Raw genomic sequence first — 23,891 nt, forward strand, 5'->3', positions numbered from 1 at the left:
GTATTTCTATTTAACAGTGCTGACCTAGAACATTTATCCATTAACAACAAGTATATTGCCCTATTCCATTGCCCTTATTTCTAACCAGTTTAGGACCTTCCTAAAACCACACCACATTTTTTTAGTGATATAAGAGAAAAGATAAAAGCATGTCAGAAAGAAATGGTTAATGCTCCTTAAACTCAAACAGAATTACTTAAGATGTACTTACCAAAACCCTGTTATATTCCCAGGAGAATTCTGCATGATTGTAAGATTTCAGTTAGACTAGCATCTCCTTGTACTACAAAAGGGGTAAAAGGAGTATCAAAGTACTATACCTTCTTGGAGTTGTTTAGGAGAGTGGTTTTTGGCATTATTCGTCAGGAGCATTCGCCTTAACAGGGCGTCAGTCCCTGTGATTTCTTCCTCACAGATCCAGTCATCCACAATACATAAATGTGGGTAGTTAGTTGCAAGGAGACGTAATAAAGCTGAATGCAATCCTTGAAAATTTACAGGAAATCAATTGGATTATCCATTTTCAAACACCAGAAGCTTCCCTACCCATCTCATTTTTAGCAAGCCAACAGCCCATAAGGAAAGGTTATGCTCAAAATCGGTGTTTTTCAAAGTATGATTAGAGTGCCACTGGCATCAGAAGCATGGGAAGCTTGTTACATGTGCAGAATAATGGATGCCATCCCAGATGGCTGTATCAGAAGCTCTGCAATGGAGCCCTGGGAATTTGTACTTCTTGTGCATGCATACCACAGTTCAAGAACTTCTATATAGTAGTTTGAGCCAGAGAATCTACTTAAATAAAGATCCCCAAGTAATCTGATACACATTGAACTGGGACCTACTACTTGATATATCAAGAGTTCTCAAGCTTTCTTCTATGCCAACCCAAAAGTCTCCTATCAGGAAAAGTTGTTTGACAAAGCAGTGGTTCAATAGTTTGAGGGGAGAGGAAAGAAAAAGAGGAGAAATAATACCCATTTAGGAAAAATTATTTACGGTTTTAAAAAAACCCTGCTCAGAAATACTAACAGGCTTCTGTAGAGAATGTGCCCTTTCCTCCAACTCTAGTGAGAATCATTGCTATAGATGGGTAAAATTAAAGTTCCTCATTTTGAATATCTAAAAAGTCTTAGGTTGTTTATATATATTTTCTCATTTCACCCTAAAATTCCTACAAAGTGGGCAATAATGTCCGTACTCTGCTGTAAGGAACCAAACAGGCTGAAACACATGTATTAACTATCCTAAACTCACATAGCTAAGTATGTCAGCCAAGGGAAGCAGTACTGATGATACCCACGATAGGGTGCATTTGTCTTCATTCAAGAAGGGTGAAGGAAGATCAAAAGAAATGGAAAAACTTCCTTTTACCAAATCAAAGCCTTGTTTCTAACATTTTGCCTATAGCACAGTTTGACTACTTATGACTATTATGTGTAATATTGAGAAAATCAATGATGACACCATTAAAATGCCTATTTAGTTATATGAAGTACCACTATGCTAACTACTTGACCTAATAAATATTACTGCTACTACATTATCATCATCATCATCATCATCATCAGAGTAACAAGAATACTAGTAGTAGTAGCAGTAGTAGGAATCAAAGCTTTTTAGATCCAATCAACCCCTTATGATGCAACTTAGATCAAATCATACCACTGCTTAGTCCCAGTGGGGATAATATTTGCTTCCTTTCTCACAGAAGCAGCTTAAAACTGATGTTACTATGTTTGAAAACACATTATAACAATGAAAAGTGGTATTATTTTAAAGCTTAAATCTCTAAATGCACACAAGGACATTATGTACAGTTAAAACTATACCCGATACTCACAAAAAAGACTGTTTACAAAAGTACAAATTAATCTACATTTCACACTCTTTTCAACAAATCATGTTAATTGGAAAATGCTGCCAAATATTATTTCTTTGGAAATAAAGTATGCAAAGAAATAAGTAAATAAATGCAGACATCTGGTTAATGATAACTAATGAAAGCTCATGTTTTCCCTTGAATCCAACCATACCAAAGAAAGGAAAAAAAATTCCAACTTCAAGGAAAGAAAAACACCCACATTCAAACATTTTACAGTGTTTAATTAAAAAAAAAAACTAAGCTTTAAAAATACTACTATATTTCTATTTGACAGTATTTATAGTAAAAATATTGCAATATATCCATGTTATACAATATTTAAAAACAATAAAGGGCCAGATGCAGTGGCTCACACCTGTAATCCCAGCAATTTGGGAGGCCAAGGCAGAAGGATCACTTGAGGCCAGGAGTTTGAGACCAACCTGTGCAACACAGCAAGACCCCATCTCAACAAAAAATGAAAAAATTAGCCGGGCGTGGTAGCACACACCTGTAGTCCTAGCTACTCGGGAGGCTGAGCCAGGAGGATCGCTTGAGCCCGGGAGTTTGAGGTTGCAGTGAGCTATGATCACGCCACTACACTCCAGCCTGAGGGACAGGGCGAGACTCCGTCTCAAAAAATAAATAAAAACCAATAAGGTAGACCAACATGTACTGATATGAAAAGATGTTCACGTCTGCAAGAAAAAATAGCAAGTCTCAGAAGAGTCAGGGTATAACACTATTCATAGGTTTTAAAAAAATTGTTTTTTCACTTGTGTGTATATCTAATAGGTTCAAACACATGAAATTGCTATTTCTCTAGGTCAAAATTAATTGAATATCTGCAATTAAAATGACTGAAAATAACACCAAACTGAAAACAGGGTCTTTTGGGGTGAAGGGTGGTTTGCAGTAAGTGAAATAATAGATTAGCGAAGAAGGCAAAGAGGAATTTCACTGTAGAATTGTTTGAATTTTTAACACTGAGGGCAGGGTGGTTCACGCCTATATATTTCCAGCACTTTAGCAGGCCAAGGCAGTAGGATAGCTTGAGGCCAGGAGTTTAAGATCAGCCTGGGCAACATATCAAGACTCCATTTCCACGAAAGAAAAAAATATATATGTAAAAATTAGCTGGGCATGGTGGCGTGTACCCATAGTCCCAGCTACTCAGGAGGTAACAGAGTGAGACTCTATCTCAAAAAAAAAAATTGAGCACCTATTACATTTTATAACATTATAAACAGTAAGATTTTTTTAGCAATTAAGTTTTTGGCAGCAAAAAGTAAATAAAACAAATACCTCCCAACTCCTGCTGCAGCCCTTGAGCCTGTCGAATAAGGAATTTGATAGGAATCTGATCCATTAAAGAAGATGAATATGATTTGGGCTTTCTTTGCATGGCAGCTGTTAGTCAAAGATAAAACATATAAATTAAAGAGTCAGAAACAACAGAAATCTTAACCTTCAACCCAAATGGGAACAAAAACAATGTCAAGTTACTTTTAATTCACTTTATGAATATAGTACATAAAGGATGAAGAATCACTACCAAAATAGTGGCTACACAAGAAGAGCAAGAATATATCTAAAGAGCAAGATCTTGAAAATGCCCTGAAATTGAAACTAGTGAGGAAAAAAAATCATAAAATAGGTGAGAGAAGCCATGTGCAGAAGTGTTCTACACTAAAACAACCAATAAGTGAGTTAAAACTTGCCCAAATCTAATTAGGAAGAGCAAATGTAGTCATGAACACATGGCTTAGAGCTTCATGACTCCAACGTAACTTATAAAAAAGGAGGCTTAATTTAATCATATTATATGCAATAGTGATGGCTGACTCTTTTTAAAGAAGTTAGGCAATAAGAATCTGACTTCCTTCTCTCATAACTCCTGCCTTCAGCTAGCTGTGTCCATCCTTTTTTTTTCCTAACAAGTCTATCTTAATTTCTGTTCTTTTGCTGCTATCCTAATTCAGTGCCTACTCATTTTCTGTTTAAATATCTTCTATGGCCCACTTTCCTTGCCTCTAATTTCTCATCTCTTTAATTCATCCTTCACCCTGAAGTCATAGTCCTCTTATTCCTAGATCACACAGAGTAAAGGTCCTTGTCAATCAACACTATCTTTCTCTGTCTCCTCTCTACCATATTCTATAATATATGCCTGGCACCCTAATCTCATTCTGAGGTACTCTGCTTGTATACCACAGAAATATGAGAGAATCTCAGTCAGAGTGTTTATAGGTTAAAAAAGCATATTCAATATACTTATTCTTTTTCAAACCACAAACACTAAAGCTCAACAATATGTTAATATTCTGACTAAGGACAAGAAGAATTATGTAAGTGCAAGTGTTAGAATAAAGGCTGAGAATCACTATCTATGCAGGCCACATACCTTTTGATTAGATACAATCCCCCTTTTAAATTAATAAATTAGCATCCTAGTTTTCCATATCAATCTTTTATGAACTGAGTAAGTATGCATCAGAAAACAGTTAAAACAGCAGGTATAGGTTCCAGTGACAGTCCCTGGGTCTAACACTTACTACTATCCTGTGCCTAGGTGTTCTCCCCAATAAACTAAGGACAACAACAATCTATCTCACAGAATTCTTGTGAGGGTTTTCGTGAGTTAACATCTGTAAAGTACTTCAATAATGTCTAACACATAAAAAGCACTCAAATGTTAACTAGTATTTTTAAGATCTAGAGTCCCCAAGATCACCTTCAGGTAAAGTATAAATATTTAAGTTTCTGGACTTATGACATTGAAGACAAATCCTGAATACATTTTAATGATACTATCAAAGAACTAGCAGTCCATGAAGCCCCACCTAAAGCAACTGTTTCTCTTTAACATCTCTGTGAAATAAAACATCAAGGATATTCTTAATCCTTCAGTAAAAGACTAATAATTATGAAAGGCCCATAGGAAGATCATTGGTCTTATACATATAACATGAGCAATCACTTTTCTACATTTCTTCCAATATATGGCTTTCAAAGATTCAAAGTTGACATTTAATCTAATCCTCAGCAAAACTGTAGAAATGTTTTGAATACTATTTACACCACCCCTTGTTTTTTGTTTTTTGGCTTTTTTTGACATTTTAATCCTTAAAAAGATGGAAAACTTCCCATTCATTTATGACATTAGCATAAACCTGATACCAAAGCCTGAAAGGAAAAAAAAAAAGACAAGGAAAAAGGGTTAATTTCACTTACTTAAACACAGATGAAAAAAATCTTAATAAAAAAACAAGCAAATCAAATCTGCCATACTAAAAGAATAATATACCAAGAGAAAGTACAGTCCATTCCAGGAATATAAAAACATTAATTATATAATGAATTATATAAATAGACCAAATAAATTATCTCAATAACTGCCAAAAATTGTTTACTAGATGACTAAAAAATAAATTTAAAACAATGATACTCTAACAATAGAAGAAATTCAAAGCTTGGCTAATCCAAACTAAATACCAATGCCTTTTCTGTAACCAGTGATAACTTGTTAGGAGAAAATTATACAGAACCTATATAAATTACAAAATTTTATTAACAGACATAAAAAATAACTGGAATAAATTCAGTCGTGAGTCAATAAATACTTATCAAGTGTTTATAATGTACCAAGTAACAGTCTAGATGCCAGAGATACAGTAGTGAAATAAAGAACAAAAATTAGCCTTCAAGAAGCTTATATTTTAGTTAAAATGTAAAATGCTTAAAATTATTTTTTTAATAAATTTAGGGGGAACAAGTAACAGTTCCATTACATGGATATATTGTAGTGGTGAAGTCTGGGCTTTTAGTGTACCCCTCACCCAAATAGTATGCATTGTACCCAAGAGGTACTTCCTCACCCCTCACCCCTCCACCTTTTGGAGTCTCCAATGTCTATTATTCCACTCTGTATGTCCACACAAACCCATTCTTTAGCTCCCACTTATAAGTGAGAACATGTGGTATTTGACTTTCTCTGAGTTATTACACTTAGGATAATGGCCTCCGGTTCCATCCATGTTGCTACAAAAGACATATTTCATTCTTTTTATAGCTGAGTAGTATCCCATGGTATACATACACATATACATTTTCTTTATCCAATCATTCACTAATGGACATTCAGGTTGATTCCATGACTTTACTATTGTGAATAGTGCTGCCATAAACATACATGTGTCTTTTTTATGTAATAATTTGTTTTCCTTTGTGTAGATATGAAGTACTGAGATTGCTGGATCGAATGGAAGGTCTATTTTTAGCTCTTAGAGAAATCCCCATACTGTTTTCCATAGAGGTTGCACCAATTTAAATTCCCACCAACAGTGTATAAGAGTTCTCTTTTCTCTGTATCCTCACTACCATCTGTTGTTTACTTTTTAATAATAAAAATGTTCACAATTTAATTGAAAAGCAAAAATTATTTCATATTCCTAGATAGGAAGACTTACTACTGCCAAGATGTAAATTCTCTCCAAACTAATCTATAAGGCCAGGTACAGTGGCCCAGCCTATAATCCCAGCACTTTGGGAGGCCAAAGCAGGAAGATCACTTGAGGCCAGGAGTTTGAGACCAGTCTGAGCAAGAGCAAGACCTTATCACTACGAAAAAATATAAAAATTATCCAGGTGCAATGGTGCTCGCCTGTAGTCCTAGCAACTTGGGAGGGTGAGGAAGGAGGATCACTTGAGCCCAGGAGTTTGAAGTTGCAGTGAGCTATGATCATGCCACTACACACTAGCTCCAGGCAACAAGTAAAAAAAAAAAAATTAATCTATAAGCTTAACATAATTTTTATCAACATTCCAATATAATTTTCTTTTGTGGAACTAGACAAAATTATTATAAAGATCACGTGGAAGATTAAATATGTGAGAGTACCAGAAATTCTGAATTAGAACAGTATTGGTAAAAGGTGCAGGAAATGTCAAACATAAAAAAGAAAATCCAGAAATAGACACATATTTATAATAAAATGTTTTGTTTTTTTTTTCTTAAGAGATAGCGTCTTGCTCTGTCACTCAGGCTGGAGTGGAGTACAGTGTCACGATCATAGCTTGTTATAAACTCAAAGTCCTGGGCTAAAGCAATCCTCCTACCTCAGCCACCAGAGTAGCTAGGACTACAGGCACAGGCCACCATACTCAGCTAATTTTCTCTTTTACTTTTTGTAGAGATGGGGTCTTGCTATGTTGCCCAGGCTAGTCTCGAACTCCTGGCCTCAAACAATCCTCCTACGTTGGCCTCCCAAAGTGCTGGGATTACAGACATGAGCCAGCGTGCTCAGCCTGGTTTATAATAAAATGTTGATATACATAAAAGCAATCCTCCAAAGCAATAGGAAAATGACAAGTATGTAATGTTTACAAATAACCAATTATGAAAAAATAAAACTGGATCTGTACCCCATACTTTACACTAAAATTAATTACAAGCATACTTAAATTTTTTAAATAAATTACTTTGGGAGGCTGAGGTGGGATGATCACTTGAGGCCAGGAAAGCAATATGGCAATTTATTTTTAAGTCTTATAATTTTTCACAATCATTAACTTAGTAGTTCTAAATCTAGGGATCTGTCCTAAGGAAAGAAATAATTATGATTGTGTATAGAGTTAGCTCTATGAATATTCATTCTCCCACTATTTATAATGGCAAAGTTTGGGAATAATATAAATGTCCAACAATAAGAAATTTGTTAAACAATGGTATAGATTTCTGATGAAATATTATACAACTACTGAAGATGTTTTAGAAAAAAATTACTGACAGGAAAATGTTTAAAATATATTATTAAGTAGAAAAAGCAGACTAAAAATATATATTATGATTTCAACTTTGTGAAAGCTATCATATATCCAAAGACTGAAGGGTTTTCTAGTAAACTTCTAGTGGTGACTATCTCTGGGCAGTAGAATTATGGGTGATTTATGCTTTGTTCTTAATATTGTCCTCATTTCCTAAATTTTCTCCAGTAAACACTTTTAATAAATGTTTTTATTTTAAAAATCAGCTGTTTTACATAAAGATATGTGAACAATCCAGTTGGTAATGAAATAAGTTTAAAATTATTAAACTATTACTCTATAACATAGTCATGTAACTACTGGACCCCTTTTATGTCAAAACTTGATTTAACTTTAGGTTTTACAGTCCTAAGACTTCAAACTGTCAAGAAATAACATCTGCCAACATTGGCTTAAAAGTTTCTGCATTTTAGCCGGGCTCAGTGGCGTGCACCAGTGGTCCCAGCTTACTCGGGAGGCTAAGGCCGGAGGATCACGTGAGGCCAGGAGTTTGAGGTTACAGTGAGCTATGACTGCACCACTGCACTCCAGCCTGAAATCAAGCAAAAAAATTTCAGCTACAGCTCCTTCAGGTTTATCTCTTAATTTATATTTAGTGAATAAGGTCAATAAAATTGTTAAAATACAGATAATTCAGTTATCTATTAATTTAGCTTGTTAAAAGGAGGATTGAGACATAAGGGGTGGTTATGTGACCACACATACATGTATCAAGTATACAATGCTATATTGCAAAGATTATAAAATGATACTCAAGTTTGTTAGCATATAGGCCTTATTTTACAGTATAAGAGCTTGGACAGTAACAAAATACAAGCAAATAAAAAGAACTACCCCTAGAACCACTCCCCTATACACAACCTACCTAAAGTCTTCGTGTTTGCTAGGAGAGCTTCCTCATATGACAGTATATAGTAGAGCACCAAAAGCTGTGCTGTGATGCTGAAATGCTGGTTAAGGCGGATATTGTCACCCTGTAGGTAATATTACAAACGTTTTAGAATAATGTTATATTTCATCAGTGAATTTTTTATAATAAAAGGATCAAAACAGACCATTCAGTGTTGCTGCTCCCAAGCTCAGATAAAACAGGGAGAAATGTTGCTGTGTCCACATTAAACTCAAAGAGACAAGTTGAAGTTCAAATGAAACTTGAGGTGGCACAGGAGATGACATGCTTAAGTGGTATTTGAGATAGGACAAAAAAAAGACTTCAGCCTCTACTTAGCAGCAAACCCACCAGGCTGCTTATAAAAGATTTACAGGAGTCTCAAGTATTATCTGAAATTATCATGAAGAAAGTAACTCCTAAAAAAGATAGTGCATATGTGTCTATATTTGTGAAAAATCCAACTGTTTTTCCCTTCTGACAAAATGGGGGAAAAGATTTTCATCAAATTCTCCATAAATGAACCTAGGCTATGGTCCCCAACCCCCAGCCGCAGCCCAGTACCAGTCCATGACCTGGTAAGAAATGGGTCACACATCACCACGTGAGCTCCGCACCACCACTCGAAACCCACAACACCCCATCCCCCCACTGCCAGTCTGTGGAAAATTGTCTTCCATGAAACCAGTTGCTGGTGCCAAGAAGGTTGGGGATCGCTGAACCTAGGTATGTCTTAGATTCCTGAGAAGCTAAACAAAGCTTTGTTGAATATGTTGAAATCTCACACAGTACTTGGTCAAAAACACAATCTCCAGGGCACCCTTTAGACTTTAAAATGAAGTTTTTTAAAAAATTCCTCTTGTCCAGGCACAGTGGTTCACACCTGTAATCTTAGCACTTTGGGAGGCCAAGGCAGAAGGATTGCCTGAGGCCAAGAGTTCGAGATCAGCCTGAGCAAGAGCAAGACCCCGTCTCTACAAAAAATAAAATAATTGGCCAGGTGTGGCAGCATGTGCCTGTAGTCCCAGCTAATGAGGAGGCTGAGGCAAGAGGATCGCTTGAGCCCAGGAGTGTGAGGTTGCTGTGAGCTATGATGACACCACTGCACTCTAGCCTGGGCCACAGAGTGAGACTCCATCTCAAAAAAAAAAAAAAAAAAATTACAAGCAACTATTTGACAAACTACTTGGAATTCAATGACTATTCTCTTTTAATTTTTACAGGTAATCTAAGAAAATTTAATCTCATTTTAAATTCAGAACCACCTAGAAGTCCTCTGATAGGAAAAAAATATGAAATAAGTCAGAAGATAAACTAAAATACAAAAGAACCACTATTTTACCCCAATGACTCCTTGGAAAATATTGAGTATCTCCTGTTCTGTGACTGGCTGATTTGTGGCCTCTGGATTAGATTTAGATGCAGGAGTGAGTATAGAATTTATGTACACATCAATCAGAGGAAGTAGTTGAGGATGGAGTGGAGTGGAAGTTTCACACAGTTGTCTATAAATCCAGTCCTAAAAAAGAGGGTTATAGGCACTGAATCAATTATGGCAAAAAGAAAAAGCAAGCAAAATTATAAAAGCACATAGAGTTTATGATTTATGAATCAATGAAACTCACTATTAACTTTTGCCAGTTCCAAATATATTATCTTGTATCGTAACTGTCTTTGATTTAAAAATATGAACTACCTTTATATCTTAATCAAGAATGTTGAGAATATTATAAAGTATAAGATGAACCTAAAATGGTAAGAAGTTTGATATTGGGTTTAATCTACTAGTTTTTAAGTAGTGAGAAAAACATTTTAGGTCCCTACCATATCTGTATTTAGAGCACCATTTGTGTTGTCATGGAAGACCTCACAGCAGAGAGGAATTTGAGGAGAGGAATAGTCCTTCACAGCAAGCCCTCAGAAAGATGAAGAAAGTGTCTTTGACGAGCACTTAAAGAAGACTATCATTTAACAATCTTTAGATAGAGGACATGTAAAAATGTTGGGTATGCATTTGGACTCAATTCTTTGCTATTTCACTTACTAAAAATATAAAGAAGAAGGAAATGCAACCTAGCTGGAAAATAATTTCACTAAATCATAAAAAACAAGGGACAATTAAAAGTGATATATCATGCATATATTATCCTTTGTTCTTTGTAAATAAAGGAACCTCTATAGAAAAGGTTCAAACAGATTTCTTTACCTCCTGGGTTTCAGCCTTTTCTTTAGAGGACCTTTTAACTGTTCCATATAGCCAACTATAACAAATTAAAAACATATCAAAATATGTGTAAGTGAGGCATTAGGTGTACTTACAACAAATCTACAAATGCCAGTCATGGCTGACCAGCAAATTTCCCAATTTGGTGAACAAAACCAAAATTTAGAAAATGGCCATTTCTAAGTTTTAATGAAGCAGCATCTGCTATTTTTGAGAATGTAAATGGATTAGTAATTTTATACACTTTGTAAATAACATTTACATTGTTTTAAAAATCTGAAATTAGGTTCCTAATTACTGTAATTATATAAATGACTAGTAACTTAGCTTAATAGCACATATTTTATGCACAAAACTCTCAGTAAAGACCTACACACTAAAAGAGAAGAGAAGAAAATGCATTATTGCTCTCTGAAATATAAATGTAAGGTCATACTTTAATTGACACTTTGTGCTTGGTAAAGGAACGGCTCCTGAGAAGCTGGTAAATACAATGAATAGGCAGAAACCCAGTAATGTTGGCACTCAGGTTGCTGGTGACAGGGACTCGAACTGCATGAGCTGTAACAACCTAAGAGGAAAAAACAGTATTAATATATATATGATAGAATCAAACACAAAATTATTTTGAAAGAAAGAAGATTAGTAGATAGACTATAAATAATTAATATAAATGTCATCCCTAGAAATTAATGATGACTATCAATCATTGCATGTTTTAATTATTTTCAAATGTTGAGGATGCATACAATTACGGATTTATAAAATTCTCTAAATTTTTATTAGTTTTTAAACATATATGTATACGGTAGTATGATAAGGTAAAAAAAATATAAAATTTGGAATCACACAGTATGGCATTGGAGAAGTCACTTTAACTTCTGTATCTATTTTCACATCTACAAAATGGGAGAATGCTGCCTCGAAGGGTTGTGAGGGACAAAAAAAAAAACTTTTTTGGAAAAATATTATGTGATTTATAAAGTACCACACAAATATAAATAGGAATTTTTATTTGCATTGTGCCATACATAGATTTCTTTTTTTTTAACACATACACACACACACACACACACACACCTATACATAGATTTCTAATTGCCTTTCGAAGACCCTCTTTAAAGTTGTCTTCCAGTTGGTTCAAATTTAAAGATTAAAAAAAACTTATGATGCTCCTATGTCCTATATGTGACTGTTATGAAGAAGTATATGTGCGTATCTGTGCTGGGAGGTGAAGGGAGAATATGGTATAAGGATAAGGATATTAAATACCATAAAAGAAGCAACAATAATGAACCCATGAATATTTTCTCAAGTACTTCAATTTTAAAGACATACATATTTTTGATGTTTTAAGATTTAAATTGACAAGTGACTCTGGGAATTAATTTTAAATTTTAGAATAGACTCCTTCACTGAGAAATACAATATCCTTAGGCTTACCCATGAATAACAGTGCTGAGGCCAAACAAGAACAGGTACATATAACAATAAGGAATTTAGAATCTAGCCTGTAATCTAGTTAGAAATGAACCTTAGAGACTAAAGGTTTAAACAGGTCTTTATTTTTCTCCTGACAAGTCCAAATGATTACCCCTTGTGAGCCTACCATCAATATCTAAGACTATGCTCATAAATATCTACTCAAAGTGTCTACAAATATATAAATTTAAAACATGCTTTTTTATGTAATTAGTAGCTTTAAAATGTAGCATTTTAAATGAATTACTCTTTATAGAAATTTCAAAGATGAAATAAATCATCATTAGAAATTGAAAAGGAATGGAGACCATATTATTCTCTGAAGGTGAGATACACAAGTTTTCTCCCAAAGATAAGTTCTTAAAGAAAGTTAAATGGATACCTAAGAATAAAAAAAGTACCTGCTCAGTAAAAATTTCCTGTGTGAAGATGGTCTTCATCCTGCTCAAGGAGCTTGGCTTAATTACAATCTAAAATAACCAAAAGAATTCCAATAGCATATAAAAATATAATATATGAAACACAACTCTGATGATTTATCTATTAACAAAATGGCTATGATACATAATATTAATGTTCAAATGTTCAAGTACTATACTCTGTTTCAGAAGTGGCTTCTCAAATCCAACATTAAAGTGTGCTTTTCCTCAGAAACAGAACCAATACAAAAAGTACTTAGTAAATACTATTTTTATTTTTATTTATTTATTTTTTTGAGACGGGGTCTCACTCTGTTGTCAAGGATTGAGTGCAGTGGCATCATTATACCTCACTGCAACCTCAAACTCCTGGGCTCAAGCAATTCTCCTTCCTCGGCCTCTGGAATACACGGGACTACAGGCACATGCCACCAGGGTGATTTTTCTATTTTTTGTAGACATGGGTTCTTACACTTCCTCAAGCTGGTCTTGGACTCCTGACCTCAAGTGATCCTCCCGCCTCAGCCTCCCAAAGTGCTAGGATTACAGGAGTGAGCCACCATGCCTGCCATAATGGCATATCTTTTATCCCTTTTAAGTCAGTGGTAGGAAAAATAAATAAAAATCTCTACAGAAAAATTGGGATTCTGATAAACTTTCACAAAAGAAATCAATCAGCCAAAGCACATGGATTTGCTTTGTTTTGTTTTGTTTTGTTTTTGAGATGGAGTTTTGCTCTGTTGCCCTGGCTAGAGTGCCGTGGCGCCAGCCTAGCTCACAGCAACCTCAAACTCCTGGGCTCAAGTGATCCTTCTGCCTCAGCCTTCCGAGTAGCTGGGACTACAAACCACCACGCCCAGTTAACTTTTTCTATTTTAAGTTGCCCGGCTAATTTCTATCTATTTTTAGTAGAGACGAGGGTCTCACTCTTCCTGAGGCTGGCCTCAAACTCCTGACCTCAAGTGATCCTCCCACTTTGGCTCCCAGAGTGCTAGGATTATAGGCGTGAGCTACCACACCTGGCCAATACATTTTAAAAACAAAAATTTTGGCTGGGTGCAATCACGCATGCCTATAATCCCAGCACTTTGGGAGGCCAAGACGGGAGGATTGCTTGAAGCCAGGAGTTCAAATCAGCCTGACCAACACCAACAAGACCCTATCTCTACAAGAAAAATAGAAAAATTAGCCTGGTATGGTGGCATAGACGTCTGTAGTCTCAGCTACTCGGAAGGCTGAGGGCAGGATTGCTTAACCCTAGGAGTTTGAGGTCGCAGTGACCTATGATGATGCCACTGAACTCTAGCCCAGGCAACAGAGTGAGACCCTGTCTCAAAAAGAAAGAAAAGTAAAAACAACTATAACTTTACTAATAATCAAAGAAATGCAAAATAAATGGGACCATTCTTCATCAATCAAATTTGCAAAGATTAAAAAGAATGGTACTGCTCAATGATGTCTAGAGTTTAGAAAAATAGTTCTCATTCACTAATGAAAACAGTTAAACCACTATAATCTTTCTGAAAGATGATCTGGTAGTACTAATAAAACACCTAAAGATAGTCATATTCTTTTAATTAGTAATTACCTTCTAGAACTCTATCCTAAGGAAATAATCCGACAAGTGTATGAAGATATAGATATATGAGTGCCTGTGTGCATATATACATAAACGAGGATATTCACCTAAGCATTATACAAAAATTAGAAAATCTACATGGGAAATAATAAAGGACGTATTAAGACCATCATGATCCGTCCAAATGGTAGACTACTATGAAGCTATTAAAAATTATATTGTATTAGAATATTTATTGATATGCGAAACTGTTACCTATATATTAGCAAGTTTTTTTAAATTACAAAATATGCATGCCATTCTAAAGAAGGAACAGACACCAGAATGTTAACAGAAGTATACTAGATACCTCTGAATGATGGAATTATACAATATTTTTCTGTTTCCTGTGCTGTCCAAGCTCTCTGCACTGAATACTATTACCCTTATAAACAAATGTTTTTAAAATGCATTTAAGTGCTCCTGATAAAACTTCAAACTATTAAACCAAAATTACTTAAATAAAAAACAAAATTACTTAAATAAAAAACAATCTATTTAATTTATACTACAACAAAATATCCAGCTTAGAAAGACCTTCTTTCAGAAAGAAGTTAAAAGAAAATTACCTTCATCCCCAAAGTGGAACAGACCAAGTCAATGATAGCACTAAGTTGGTTGCTGTGAAAGTACATAGCCACCAATAATAGCATCTCCCCAAAAGAGGCAGAAACACCTGAAGTACTGTTGAAACAAAAAAGAAAATATGAAATTCCAAAAAGAGAATTAAAAAAGCTTTCTCAACTAACTAAAACAAATTAAGTCATCTTACCTCTCAAAATAGGCTTCTTCTTTTATCATCCAACTTAGCCATACCACCATAAGCTGCTCCTGTTCAGGTGTACTATATAAAACATACCAGACTGTCACTGATTTAAATATGCTAGCATATGAATAAGAAAACATTCTGAAATTATTTTTGGTAGGAATTATTTTTCCTTCCCTATTTTGAAATATCTTGCAACTCAAATTAACGACTTACTGAATTGGGCCATTAATTGCCAGTGAGATACAAAGCAGTTCTACAGCTCAACAACGAAGAACTTGATTTTCTTCACAAATCAGAACAGTCAGACTCTCTCAAGGTCCTAGTTACTGCATTTACAGGTTGGAGAGAGTATACTTCCTCACATTTCTTAGAAAAGCAAAAGCCTTTGGGGATTAAAATGTTAAAAGAACTGTATCAGTGGCCCCCGACCTTTTTGGCACCAGGGACCCGTTTCATGGGAGACAATTTTTCCAGGGAGGCAGGGAAGGGAGTTTGAGGATGATTCAAATGCATTACATTTATTGTGCAGTCAAACCTCTCTGCTAATAATTTGTATTTGAAGCCACTCCCCAGCACCAGCTTCACCATCTGAGCTCCACCTCAGATCATAAGACAATAGATTCTCATAAGGAGAGTGCAACCTAGATCCCTCACATGCTCAGTTTACAGTACGGCTCTCGCTCCTATGAGAATCTAATGCCACCACGGATCTGACAGGAGCTTATGCAGTGACGTGAGCGATGGGGAGCAGCTATAAATACAGACGAAGCTTCACTGGCTCACCGCTCCTGCTGTGCGGCCTGGTTCCTAATAGGTCACAGACTGGTACCAGTCTATAGCCTGGGGATTGGGGACCACAGAACAATATAACAACTGATACTTATTTTACACAGAAAAAAACTAGTGTTAAAAATTGAAGCATCAATGGCCAGGTGTGGTGGCTCACGCCTATAATCCTAGCACTCTGGGAGGCCGAGGCGGGTGGATCGTTTGAGCTCAGGACTTTGAGACCAGCCTGAGCAAGAGCAAGACCCTGTCTCTACTAAAAATAGAAAGAAAATTAGCTGGACAACTAAAAAAATGTATAGAAAAAATTAGCCAGGCATGGTGATGCGTGCCTGTAGTCCCAGCTACTCGGGAGGCTGAGGCAGAAGGATCGCTTGAGCCCAGGAGTTTGAGGTTGCTGTGAGCTAAGGTGACACCATGGCACTCTAGCCTGGGCAACAGAGTGAGACTCTGTCTCAAAAATAAATAAATAAATAAATAAATAAATTTAAGCATCAAACGTCACAAACTGAGTACTAGACAGTAACAAGTTAGTCCATCTCTTACCTGAAAAATGAAGTCTAATTTATAGAAATCTTTTGAGTAGAACTCAAAATTACAGAGAAATAAATTATCACTAATCATAAAAAGATAAAAGACAGCCATGGGCTCACCAGATATCAAAAATGGTTATAAAAATATAACAATGGCAATGATTTTTTACAGAGAATTCCTAGATTTTAGATTGAAAGGTACAAACTGACTTTGACTTGTGAAAAAATTTTCACTGATCTCTTTCTACTTCACTGCAGTAAAAACAAGTAAAACAGAAAGCAACTGAAAAGTGTGCTTCTCCCAATTCCCCAAGCTAAGAAAATTTAAAAGGTCATTTTCAACTATACCTAAACATTTATTCAACTAATAGAAGACAGTGTTATGTAGTAAAAAGATTACAGCCTATAGAGCCTGCCAGGCTTGAGTGGGATTCCCATCTCCACTAATTTCAGGTAGCATGATCTTCAACAAGAAACTTAATCCTTCTAAACTTTGGTTCTACTACCTATAAAACATGGACAAAAATACCTAGTTTATAGAAATAACTGGAGATAATGTTTAGAAAGTACTCCAGGTAAAGAGAAAAGAAAGCACTTCCTATACCTAATTTTACACTCTCCTGTAATCCCACTAAAAGTATATTAAAAGGATTTTCAAGGCATAAATGTATAAAATATTGAGGAGGGACAACACCACAAAATACTGCAAGTTAGAGAACATACAGATGAGTGGCAACTGACTTAGCAGACCTGAGGAAGCAGAATACTAAACTGGCAGAAGGGAAAACCAATCCATTTTATACTACAGAATTCCCAAAGCGTTCAGGAACAGACAGCTCCAGTAAGTTCCAGAGTGACAGTGAAGACAGAGACTAAAATAAAAGGTTGACAGTCTACGTAAGTATTAACAGTAGACCTCCAAATCACCTCCTTCATTCTACACAACTAGATGACTAGCACTTCCTCAGTAGAGAGAAGATTGGAGATTTATTCTCTGAAGATGGTAAAACAGCACATCTGAATTAAGGGACAACCAGGTATATCTGGAGCACCATTCTGAAAGCAGGAGAATTAAGTCAATGATTGCACTACAGGTTGAGATCTACCAGCCCTTAACCCACACTTTTTAACTTTGTTTAAGGGTTTCTACACAGGTCTTCACTTTCCATGTAAGACAATATTCTTCTCTAGAACTCTGATAAACCCAAGAGTTTCCCAAAGACCCATCTATGCAGTTAGAGGTTCTAATATGCTTTTTGGTTTCCTATCCTTAAATATGAACTATCAAGAAATATTAAACACCTGAGAAAAGCCTCTTTAAAAACAGAGACCAAAAAAAGGCCAAAGAAAGGGGATACAAATAAAATCCCTTCAAAATCATGATGATTAACATCAAAGAAATCATGTCACTACGAAACAACAGACACTATAAAGAAGAAATATTTGGAGAACAAAAAAAAAAAATCTCTTAGAAATTAAACACTGAATAGGATTTGAAGATAAAGTTAAGGACAAATCCTAAAAGGCAGAATGAGCGGTTTCTTTCTGGAGTGATGAAAATGTTCTAAAATTAGATTATGCTGATGGCTGTATAACTCTGTAAATATACTAAAAACCATTGAATTGTACACTTTAAATGGGTAAATTTTAAGGTCTATAAGTTATATCTCAATAAAGCTGTTTATAAAAAAATAGAACAAAACAAAGGTAAAGAAAAGAAGAAAGGGGCCGGGCATGGTGGCTCACGCCTGTAATCCTAGCACTCTGGGAGGCTGAGGTGGGTGGATCATTTAAGCTCAGGAGTTCAAGACCAGCCTGAGCAAGAGCAAGACCCCGTCTCTACTAAAAAATAGAAAAGAAATTAGCTGGAAAACTGAAAATATATAGAAAAAAAAAAATTACCCGGGCATGGTGGCGCATGCCTGTAATCGCAGCTACTTGGGAGGCTGAGGCAGAAGGATTGCTTGAGCCCAGGAGTTTGAGGTTTCTGTGAGCTAGGCTGAGGCCACAGCACTCTAACCCAGGCAACACAGTGAGACTCTGTCTCAAAAAAAAAGAAAGAAAAAGAAAAGAAGAAAGGATAAGAAAAGATGGTCATTTCAAAAAGTCCAATTCCAAATAAAAGGAAATTTTAAATATAAAACAACCAAGGAGAAGACATTACCAACAAATTGATTCAAGAAAATTTCCCAGAACTGAAGGGCATATGAGTTCCCAGGTGAAAGGGCTTACCAAATACCTGGGACAATAGACAATAACAGACTCATAGGAAGGCATATCATCCAGAAATTTCAAAACCATAGGAACAAAAAGCTAATCCTGCCAGTTTCCATATTTAAAAAGGATAGGCCACAAAAAGAATCAGGAATCAGAATGTCAGACTTCTCTACAACACTGGAAGTTAGAAGACAATGTAGCAACACCTTCAAAATTCTCAAAGGAAATTACAGACAACTTAGAATTCTATACTCTGTCAAACTATCAATCATCAGAGTAGAATAAAGATATTTTTAGAGATAGCCACTCTCAAAAGAATTTACCTTACATATACCCATTCTAAAGAAGCAAAATGAGAGCAAATGAAAAAAGATGGAGACATAAGATACAGGAAACAGGCCAACAAAGGCGAGGTGAAGTATGTCCCCAAAATGATGGAGAAGAGCCAAGATGAGAGCTGTGTACCACCAGGTATAACCAGTAACCACTTCACACTGAGGCAGTTCAAAATGCTACAGGTGAAATTTCCTTAGGAAGATGAAATGTTACCTAATGAGTCAGAACATCTTGAGAGAAGATTTAGATTGGCAGAGAGTTTGAGGTTGCATTAATGACACATAGAACACCAAGCAAATTAAAAACAAAAAACAGGCTGGGTTTGATGGCTCATGCTTATAATTCCAGCACTTTGGGAGGCTGAGGCAGGAGGATTGCCTGAGCCCAGGAGTTTGAGGCTCCAGGGAGCTATGATCACGTCCCTGGGCAGCAGGGCAAGACCCTGTCTCTAAAAAAAAAAAAAAAAAAAAAAAGAAAGAAAAGAAAAACAAAAACATAGGACAGTTATTAATCCAAAAAATTTGCAGAGAAAAAAGTAACCAATCGTCTACCATATCGTTGAGCTTCCAGTAGTGCTTACATAATCATAATATTAATATAAACAGCTATATACTCACCTAATCAAAATTATTATAACGACACTAGGAGAATGGGAAGATAGAAAGGATATGTAGATGTGTTTAGGACAGAGAGAAAGAAGAAAGAACTACTTTCTACTCTTTCATAGTAGGAACTCAATAAATAATACTTACAAACAAAAGCTCAAGATGTATCAAATACAATGAGCATGCTATTTTAAAGATGCAGTAGCAACAGCCAAAACAATCAGCGAAAAGTACTAAAGACACCACCACTAGGAAAGCAGAAATAAGGAGGGAAGTAAGGACTGCTATCAGCCTTAACAAATTTTCAAGAACTATTTTGACTCTTTTAAACAATGTACATATGAAACTTTGACAAATGTTTGATAAAATAAGATGAATGGCATACAGTAGATGCTACTGACATCTTTTTATTAAAAAATACTAGGACTGGCCGGGCGCGGTGGCTCACACCTGTAATCCTAGCACTCTGGGAGGCCGAGGCGGGTGGATCGCTTGAGGTCAGGAGTTCGAGACCAGCCTGAGCAAGAGCGAGACCCCGTCTCTACTAAAAATAGAAAGAAATTATATGGACAACTAAAATATATATATACAAAAAATTAGCCGGGCATGGTGGCGCATGCCTGTAGTCCCAGCTACTCGGGAGGCTGAGGCAGTAGGATCGCTTAAGCCCAGGAGTTTGAGGTTGCTGTGAGTTAGACTGACGCCACGGCACTCACTCTAGCCCGGGCAACAGAGCGAGACTCTGTCTCAAAAAAAAAAAAAAATACTAGGACTATCCATACCTAGGCCAATTTTTGTAGAAAGTCTGAATCCAATGTTATACATGCATTTTAATAAGTAAATAAAGCAGATCCTAAGAAAATAGACCAACTTATATAGCCAGGTACCTGACGAGTGTAGAAAAGGCCAGTAGCATACAAAAGGAAAGTGAAACAAAGCGAACCCCAGCTGGTGTAGCAGGTGGACGGCTTGTCATCAACTGTAGTAATTGTTCACCTTCTTCTTCAGTTGGTCTAAAAAAGAATACATTATTAGGCTTTACTTTTCTTAGTTGGGGGAAGGAGTAAGAAAAAGCAAATTTTTAACCTTTTAGATACAAATTTTAAACTTTATAATGATATTTCACTATTTATAAAATCTTTAATATCTTGTCAAAAGTAAAACTGTTGAGAGATTACAACTACAGTGTTTTTCCTCAGACACAAATATAGACAGTATTTTATCCTGTATTTGTATTCTACTTTGTCCCGTAGTGTGAGACCACAGAACCGACCAAGCAAGCTGAAACCATGCAACATGAAGTTACTCAATGGTGAAAATTATGATTATATTGTGACCTTTAAAATTTTTTGTCAAAACTCGGTTATGATACATAGGAAAATTTTTTAAAAAACAGTAAAACTTGTATTTTATGGTACTCTAATTGAAAATATTAGAAACATTAAGAATTAAATTGTTTTACTTCTTTATAAAAACTTTATCAGAGTAGCTTGAACAGCTTTTGCCATCTTGTTTTCATTGGATAACGTATAATATGGAGCATCTTTTCCATGCCTTGGTGAAGTATCAAACTGCCTAAGTTTGGATTGGCTTCCAACATTTTATTGTTTGCACTATCAGTCAAGAAAGTTCCATTAATGTGAGGATTTTTGACAGCATCATATCCTCTGTGACATCTTCACTCTTTTGTCACAATTACTTTTTTCATTTATGTCAACAAGTTCACCTTCACCAGTTCCTCTGGCTATATATCTAGGGTCTCTCAAATGGCAGCAGTATCAACATTCTCACAGTCAGCTATTTCTTCAATTTATGTTTGGTTCAAATGTCATTTTCAGCATTACCATTTTTTGTTTCTTTGCTACACTTTCAGCTTTACTGGCCAATTTCCTCTTTCAATTACTCATTTTTGTAAAATGTTACATGAGTTTGTCACTGAAAGAAAAGGAAGCAACACAGGTTGAGTATTCCCAATGTGAAAATTCAAACCCTGAAATGCTCCAAAATCTGCAACTCAGCCAACACAACATTCAAAAGAAATGCTCATTGGAGCATTATACAGTCCAGATTTCCAGATTAGGGATGCTCGACCTATAAATATAATGCAAACATTCCAAAATCCAAAAACATCCAAAATCCAAAACACTCCTCGACCCAAACATTTTGGATAAGGGATACTCAAACTGTACAACTACCTACTTTGCTGTATGTGCATGAATCGAATAACATGTACAGTGACCAGTCATCAGCAGACTTTAAAAGAAGTGATGCCCACGGTCACTGATCATGACGTGCATCTGTTATTTACATTGTAATGAGGCCTGACGACCTCACAGCAAAGTTTGTACTTTATACAATTATTTGGTTAATGTATCATGGCAACTGAAATTTGAACTGTATTGAGGGATCAGTATTATTTAAATTGGGGTAACTGAAATTCGTGCATGTCGGAGACTTGCAAAGTGAGAACTGTAGAACATTACTCAAAAGGATGCTGTTTAGTGACTAAACAAGAAACACTGTGATTAATAGTCTCATCATTATCAATTTTAGACAATTTATGATCTCAGCTTATAAAAGGAAACAGGAAAGATTTATATCAAACAGCTGTACGGGCGAAGTAAAGGATCACTCACAGATCATTCACTATAGTTTTGTCAAGCTGTAGTGAAATCATTGGTTTCTTTACACTGTGATGAGAAACTGAAAAACTGCTCTGGCTCCTCCCATATTTACATAATTCTATTTATAATCAGAAAAAAATAGATGACTACATCCCTGCTACAAATGCTTGGTCTTTGGACTGCATTCTTGCTATAGGCCAGCCCACTACCTGAGCCCAATAGAAAACCTGAATCCTCTCAATAAAAGGTCTTTGGTTCACTTTCTTGGGATTAGAAACAAGACAGTAAAATGACAAAAGGTAAAATATCAAACTATTGAATACTTGAGTCCAGCGATCCCCATCAAAGCACAGTACAGACGTAAGAGTGCACTGGCTTTCACAACATGCTCTTCTTTCAGCCCCGAATACACAGACACATTGGGTTCCGTGTCCACATCAGCTTCTTCCACAATTCGGGTACTTCTTACTGTGGGAAGAATGCCCATCAATTCCAGAAGAAGCTGCCTTCTCATTTGCCAAAGGACAGAACTGCTGGTCTCTCTTTTTCTCTGTAAGAAATATGGATCACAAAAGAAAGCATGGAGCATTTACTAAATTAAAAGGGAGCTCAAACACAGCTCCCCATTTAAACACTGGAAATTTACCTATTTGAGGAGTTTTCATGACTATACAATCTCATTTTAACCAATCAAGCAAACTCAAAATCCGTTGGTTTGTTTGAAGAATACTGACCCTAATTTGTATTGGTTGCAGAGAAAAGACTAAATTAATGAAAACTTGAACTGTAGATTATTTAAATGGTACTTCTAAATACATAAAATCCAACAGAATGATATGTGGTATAGAAAAAACTCCTCAGATTTTAGAGACAGAAGATCTTGGGTTTAAACTCCAGCTCTATTAGATGATTATGTACACTTAGGTACATTAGTTAACCTCTCTGAACCCCAATTTCCTTAATGACAAGGAAATAAATATTTTATTAATATTTGAGATGGGAGGACCACTCGAGGCCAGAAGTTTGAGACCAGCCTGGGCAACAGAGCAAGACCCTGTCTCAAAAACAACAAAAAGGCTAATAATAATATTTGCCTTATAGAACTCTTGTAATTAAGAGTTTATAAGTCTATAACCCCCAAAGTTCTTCAGGCAAGGATAATGTCTTAGTCATCTCTCACTCAACAGAGCCTAACACTGTGCCTGACATATAGCAAGCATTCAATGTCTAAGCAGACAAATGAATGAATAAAGGTAATACATATGGAAGCAGTTCTAAACTACAAAGGGCCAGGCAAATGTTAGTTCCTATCTTTAGAGTGTTTCCAAGTAAAATATGATAAACCTGCTTTAATTATAACAGTAAATTCAAAGAAAAAAGTTTATTGCATACAGAGGATAATTAAAAACAAGATGAGTATGCAAGTGTTTAACACAGTGCCTAAAATATATAAAGCATACAAAAAATGTTAACTTCCTTTTAAAAACCAAAGCATGGCCAGCTATGGTGGCTTACACCTGCAATCCTAACACTTTGGGAGACTAAGGCAAGAGGATCACTTGAGGCCAGGACTTCAAGACCAGCCTGGGCAACACAGAGAGACTCCATCTCTACAAAAACTAAAAAATAAATTAGCTGGGCATGGTAGTGCACTTCAGTAGTCCCACCTACTTGGGAGACTGAGGCAGGAGGATCACTT

General features: G+C 35.8%; 1 protein-coding gene across 1 annotated transcript in view; it reads right to left on the minus strand.

Moving 5' to 3' along the window:
* The window catches only part of INTS2 (integrator complex subunit 2), a 47,733-nt gene that overhangs the window by 13,934 nt on the left and 9,908 nt on the right, over nt 1-23,891 (minus strand). Inside the window, exons 8-17 of the mRNA XM_069481083.1 lie at nt 22,516-22,742; nt 20,456-20,581; nt 15,095-15,166; nt 14,892-15,006; nt 12,687-12,755; nt 11,240-11,374; nt 9,922-10,098; nt 8,556-8,664; nt 3,170-3,274; nt 321-485 (exon numbers count right to left, since the gene is read on the minus strand). Coding sequence (XP_069337184.1) covers nt 321-485; nt 3,170-3,274; nt 8,556-8,664; nt 9,922-10,098; nt 11,240-11,374; nt 12,687-12,755; nt 14,892-15,006; nt 15,095-15,166; nt 20,456-20,581; nt 22,516-22,742 — 1,300 coding nt within the window. The remainder of the gene's footprint in view (nt 1-320; nt 486-3,169; nt 3,275-8,555; nt 8,665-9,921; nt 10,099-11,239; nt 11,375-12,686; nt 12,756-14,891; nt 15,007-15,094; nt 15,167-20,455; nt 20,582-22,515; nt 22,743-23,891) is intronic.

Source organism: Eulemur rufifrons, chromosome 9 (genome assembly GCF_041146395.1).
Source record: "Eulemur rufifrons isolate Redbay chromosome 9, OSU_ERuf_1, whole genome shotgun sequence".
Lineage (NCBI taxonomy): Eukaryota > Metazoa > Chordata > Mammalia > Primates > Lemuridae > Eulemur > Eulemur rufifrons.